Source organism: Centruroides sculpturatus, unplaced genomic scaffold (genome assembly GCF_000671375.1).
Source record: "Centruroides sculpturatus isolate CEXI.00-Female unplaced genomic scaffold, Cexi_2.0 scaffold479, whole genome shotgun sequence".
Taxonomy (NCBI): Eukaryota; Metazoa; Arthropoda; class Arachnida; order Scorpiones; family Buthidae; genus Centruroides; species Centruroides sculpturatus.
The window spans coordinates 200,191-206,637 of record NW_019384896.1 but is presented as its reverse complement, the minus strand read 5'-3'; the positions used below and the strand labels follow the sequence as shown (position 1 = coordinate 206,637).

Here is a 6,447-nt window from a genome sequence, read left to right as displayed (position 1 = left end):
AAAAATTATCTGTGCAGAGACAGAAATAATATTTTATTGTGCCTTCTAGTTAATTTTTGCAAGAAAATAACATAATATAGTGTTATATTTACTCATATTTATTATTATAAATGCTCTTAATAATATAAAAATATAATAAATATTTGTATATAACATAATCATTTAATATATATTGTATAATGTAATTTACTAATAATTTTTTTTTCTGATTCTAGCATAAAAAAAATTATTCAAATGCTAACAATGATGTATCGTCCCTTTAAGAAAATATTGATTGAAATTTGATATTTTATCATCAAGTAAAAGTATGAATTTTTTCTTTTACTTTTTAAAACTTTCTTCTCTATTCTTGTTAGCATGACAAAATTAAATAAGCAAATAATTAATAAGTTTCAAAGGAAAAACAAAATTATATCATTGGAAATCAATCTATTTTTTTAAAAGTAATGAAATAATTTCAATCAATCAATCTACAGAAAACATTCAAAAAATTACTCTTAAATAAATAAAATCCTCAAATTGCATATTAAAAAAAAAAAGAGAAAGCTATACTTATTTGAGAAATTATTTTAAAAAATAGTTTATTTAATGTTTCATAAACTATTTAATATTTCATATGTAATGGAATTTCAAATCATCTAGAATCCTTACTGCTTATAAATAAATATACGACTCATTCTTATATCAACATTTAAATTATTATAATGTACAGTTTTTACAAATTTGATTAGTAAGTTATATGAATAAATATTAAATTTTTAAGTTTTAAAAACTTAAAATTTGTCCGAACTAGTGGAATTTCTATTTTCTAACTTACAAGTTTCTTAAAAATGTAATGTATATGTATAATGTTAGCTTTATACTGTAAAATAATTTAGAGAAAACTCTTTAATTTTTTTCCTGCTATTCGGTTACTCTGTCTCTTATTTTCCGTTTATAAAATACAAAATTTCAGTCCGAGGTTTCATTTAGAAACGTCTTTTAATGCTTACGGAATAATTTAATAACGATTTTTTTTTATTAAGTAAATTATGTTTAAATATGAAATTTATTATTTACAAAATATCCTTTGTTGCTAATATATCCCTAACTCTGTATTAATGAACTATGATTAAAAATGTCATTAAAGACAAGAAGTTTTATTGTTTATTATTCTAACTAAATTTATTTATACTATTTTTCTCACTCTTCCAATTACTATCTGTTACTTAATGTTTTTTTAATCTATTCCTTTTGACTGAATGACCTTAACACTATCTCTGCTTGATCCCCCGACATATGGCCTCAAAAGATGCTATTTCCAGATTATCTTTCTAAGCATTGTCTGTTATCCTATAAAAATTTAGGATTTATCAAACGTAATGAACAAAATATGAATTTATATGGTAGTAATTTGAAAACTTAGTACTCTATAAATTATTTCTCTGTTATTAACAATATTTTTTACAATATTAAAACATAAAAAGAATTTGTTAAATTTTTAAGAAATGTTTTCGAAGAAACGTGCAAGTATTTTTCTAAGAAATTTATGATTAAAGCTAAGTAAAATATTTACTCTATTTAAAACATTACATAAAAATTTATTTAGTTAATGTAAAGTATTTATATAAAGCGTGCCTTTAACATAATAATTATAATAATTATATTTTATATTATCAAATTATCATCATATCAAATATACAAATTTCTCTAATGATATTTTTCAGGTCTTTAGGGAAATTACTTCCATTAAATTTAGATAATTAACAAAAATAAATTTAATTTAAAACTCTGGCTTAATAAAATATTGATATAAATGTCATCAATTAAGTATTTACTTATGAATTAATGTTTATTTTACTAAAAGGAAATTTTAGGATAATAAATTTAAGTTTTATTCCTTTTTAAATTAAAAGTATAAAATGTTTTGAGTTTAAACCCAAATAATTACTATATTAGTATTTTGTTATAAAAATTATTATTATTTAATAATTTTTTTTGAAATTTAATGTTATAGAAGTTATTACATTGATGGTATTCATACGCATTTACAACACTGATACTTTTTAAAATTTAAATGATTTATTTAACGTCCCTTTTAAAAAAACTATTTACTTGATACTTTTTAAAAATAAGCAATTTGAATATTATAAGACAAATAATGAAGTTAGAATACAAAATCCAAGTAATAAAGTTGAACATTGATAAAAGTATTCTTGCTATAAATCTGAATCAAACACACAAAAAATAACTTGAACATCATGAATTATTTCTTTGAAGATGACAGTGAAATGCAGTTGTTGGCCAAAACCAATGTTACATTATCTTGGGACATAAATTACAATTTTGGGTTGTAAAAGAATATGAAATGTTCCTCAGAATGCATTGCATTTACATTATTCAAAACATTGTAGATAAGATTATATATTCAACCTAATTTTTTGAATTGTTTTTAAAATAAAAAAGCATATAATAATGTATATGAATTTCATTTCAGTTTTTTTCCTATATTTAAAACATAAATAACCCTTATAAATAAAATATGTAATGTGTCCCTCCTGACCATCTGGCAACACCAGGTGGTCAGACAANAGCAGATCTATTTTATATATATACATATATATTTTATAAAAATCAATTTTTAAAATTGCTTTTGTGCTATTAATTAATTTGTTAAACAGGAAATTCAATTTCCGTTCGGTTAATTCATACGTAACGAGTTAATCTCCATTTTACTTACCCTGTGTTGTGGGTCAGATCCAGGTTCACCAGGATAAGATTGGTTACCATTGATACTTCGGTCACCCTCTACGCCAGTGCTACGAATGGGAGGAGTTTGGCTTTCTTTCTTAGCAGCACTTACCTGTTTAAGAAATAGAAAATATTAATTCTTAAATTATCGCGTAATTCATTTAACTTGTCAACATTAACAGTGGCTACTGCCAGTTAATCGATAAAGTATGCAAATAACTGGCGGTTCGTTGTCCTGCTTTTGTATTTTTAGCGCCGTACACAGAAGATAATAAATTTATTCACTGTAATCATTGTCCATTTAGTCGAATCGTTTAAAAAAATTCTTATTTCCAGCATGGAAAACAAATTTAATACATTTCTAAAATTTTTACTTAAACTTATCAGTAGTGTTTATTATTTTTTTTTATCGTTTTTACTTTCATTTTGTATTCTCAACCAATGACAACGTATTAAGCTGTCTACTTTGACAAGTGTTGAGAGACTGATTGCGAAAGTCCAACAAAAAAGTGATCTATACACAGATAAAAATTACATTCAATTATTATTTATATACACGAAACTTACTATAAAATGGATTTTGACGTTACCATAGCAATATTGACTAGAACCCACCGTGCATTGCACTGAGATATATGGAATCAATCAAAATGTTATTTGCATGTAAATATAGCGATATACAGATTTAATTAATTGAGTGAGAACATTAGTCGTTATCTGAGAGCTTAAACTTTTCAATATGGAATAATAATAATAATCGCAAAAAAATTTATATGTGTATATATATATATATATATGTGAGAAGTGCAAACAATGTTACTATCAAATATTGACTGTGATGATAAAAAAAGAACGTCACCTGCTGGTCAACCCTCCTGACCATCTGGCAACACCAGGTGGTCAGACAACATGACTGGGTTGAAGAATACAAGAAAGGCAGCGATTAATTGATGCACAATAGCCCTGCCTTCACTTTAAGATGGAACACCGACAGAAATCTTCAAAGCGGAAAAGAACCAGGGAAAAAAACACTACATGAAAAACTGCTTCCTGTATAATCATACTGGATAATAGAATTAGTATGGTTTGTGTCTGAATAAAATTTCCCAAAGAAATGCTTTTTTAAAAAGAAGGAAAATAACATGTCTTACTTTATTAAAACTTTAAATAATAAATTTCTGCAAGAGAAATTTTACAACAAAAATATCAACTCGAGTCATCTTAACCTATTACAACTGGCCACAATACTCCATCAATGATTAGATGGATTTCTGAAAGGAAATGAAACAACGAATCGATGTTATCGCGGAGGGGGAGTAAGTCGTTTACTTTATATCTTATATTTTGTATGAGATATTAAAAAAGTCCGTTTCATATCGGTTAATTTTTCCCCAGAAAAAAAAGTCTTTTCACTGGTAAAAGAGCAATTGCAACTAAAAACAATAAAGTCTGTATTTCCAACTTCCATATAAAACCGCTTCTTTTTATTTTACTTTTTTTTTTTTCTTCTCTTCTTACTTGACCGGACTTTCGCCATATTGGCTTCCTACTGGCGACATCATTCAATCAAAGGCAATTGAATGTTTGTAACGCCATGTTTACCAAGATGCAACGATTACCAAATGTAAGCCAGAATGGATCGATAAGAGAAAAGCATTTATAATATAGCAACCAATACAGGAAAAAGAAAAACTCGATACATAAATGAACATTTAGGAAAAATCACTTACGAATAAGAACTCGGTACACGGCACACTTTTTTTACTATTGTAAACCAACTTTTATTAAACAAGGTTTTATATATATATATATTTTTTTTTTCCTTATAAAGAAAATGTGATTCAGCGCTTTAAAATTTAAAATATTCATTTGATGAAACAAAATGTCCGACACGCAATGAATATTTCAGAATTTTCCTAGAGGACATTCTCCAATATCTATAACGTAGAGAGGACAATGGCAATCATTATTCAACGCAATTTTCAGTATGCCAAAATCGATTCTATTGATTCAATTTTAAAAATACGTCCGTTGGCGAACCAATATATGATAAGACAGAACAATATTAAACATACTACTTGAAGTAATTAAAATTGAAAATACAGTGTAAGTTTTTCGGTCAATTCCAATTTAACACAACTGTCGGGCATTATAAATATTGAAAACAGGTAAATTGACTTTTACGGTGGTGAAAAAAAAAAAAAAAAAATTTTATTTTTCAAAACTTGATGTTAATCGAATTTCTAGTGACGTGTGCCATGACTCAGTTCATCTTTTTAAAGGCTGAATTTAGCTGAGTCAGCCATTTAAAAAACGGACGATGACCAAACTACTTTCACTATTTAACTTTTTAAATTTTATTACTGATAAATTCTTTATAAAAGGGAAGAGAGAGAGAGAGAATACGAAAAAGTATAAATTCAAAATTCAATTTCTTATATTTTTCTATATTTAATTAAACCGAATAAAAAAAAATATATAAAAAAAAATATTAAAACAGGATATTAAAAAGTCAAATTACTGTATCCCCTACAGGAAAACTAAAAATGCAGGCGTTGTAAATTTTGTCAATAAAATTGATTTTTTCTCCATTCAACTTTTTCCTTTTGGCCTGGTTGTTTGGCAAGCGGATGGAAATCTGAACTGGGAAATCGTTAAAAGGCACATGCCCAAAAATGAATCTAATAGTCCTAAGATTTTTATTAAAAATGATAAACATGGAGGACAGCAGGGATTGACAAATCATTTATTCTCTCGTTTACGTTAATCAATCAAAATATTTTAAATATATATATATATATTTTTTATATCTTTGCTTATTCCCTAAAAAAAAAAATTTACCAACTCCGTAAGAGAAAACGAAAACTGAAGAGAGACTATTTGTGGAAACTTTCCCATCGTTTTCTATCGCGGAAACCAGCTCACGATTCATCGACTTTTGTTATCTTTTTCTCGTCGGAGCTTTTAGCGGTGACGTCACAACCAATGACGTCAGGCTGGCAACGGAACCAACTCATTCACTTGCATTACGTACGACGTCGACGTAATACTGGAAGAGGAAAACGACCCTCGCTAGAAAAATCACAAAGTCAAACGATTTGTTTCTTCCGTTTGCGATTTCATTCATGTCACGAGACCAACATCTTCTAAATCCCAATGGATAAAAATGTTTTTTTAAAGAAAAAAAGAAATGTTATGAGCAGTCAATATTGAATAAACTACACCGTAATCTAGTGCCAGACAATTCTTTTTCAATTCTACAAATAAGAAATATATATTTATAAATAAACTCGTACGATGTTTTAAAAATTCCTATTTTTTTTTCCGACATTTCCACTCTTAAAAATAAATTATACACAGTTAAAAATTCGGTACCGAACTATTAAATTTTACAATACAAAAAAAAACAAACAATTCATTAATTCTATACAGCAAAGAATATTAAAGACGAAAGCCCGTTTCGGTCGGGAATATGTTAGTAAAATACTAATTTTATGAATTAAATTTCGAATCTTCCGAGTTAAATTTACAAATAAAATAAATAAAAAAAACGAAGATAACATCCTGGCGAATTTATTAAATAATTTAAATCGTTTAATTTTTAAAAAGAAAAATTAATATTAGCGTTAATTACGAGCTCATTAATATATATATAATTAACTTTACGATAGGAATCTGCTGAATAAATAACCGGAATATGCGCCGGTTATTTATAAT

General features: G+C 26.4%; 1 protein-coding gene and 1 long non-coding RNA gene across 5 annotated transcripts in view; one reads left to right on the top strand and one right to left on the bottom strand.

The window, feature by feature from the left end:
- The first annotated feature begins 219 nt into the window (after positions 1–219).
- The window catches only part of LOC111631392, a 22,155-nt gene continuing 15,927 nt past the window's right edge, over positions 220–6,447 (top strand). Inside the window, exon 1 of the long non-coding RNA XR_002757694.1 lies at positions 220–305. This is a non-coding gene — a long non-coding RNA (uncharacterized LOC111631392). The remainder of the gene's footprint in view (positions 306–6,447) is intronic.
- Positions 2,602–6,447, bottom strand: part of LOC111631390 (trithorax group protein osa-like) — a 29,111-nt gene continuing 25,265 nt past the window's right edge. For all 4 annotated transcript variants that reach the window (XM_023375624.1, XM_023375625.1, XM_023375623.1 and 1 more), the window contains one exon: positions 2,602–2,842. In XM_023375624.1, the coding sequence (XP_023231392.1) occupies positions 2,681–2,842 (162 nt within the window). In that variant the 3' untranslated portion in view covers positions 2,602–2,680. The remainder of the gene's footprint in view (positions 2,843–6,447) is intronic.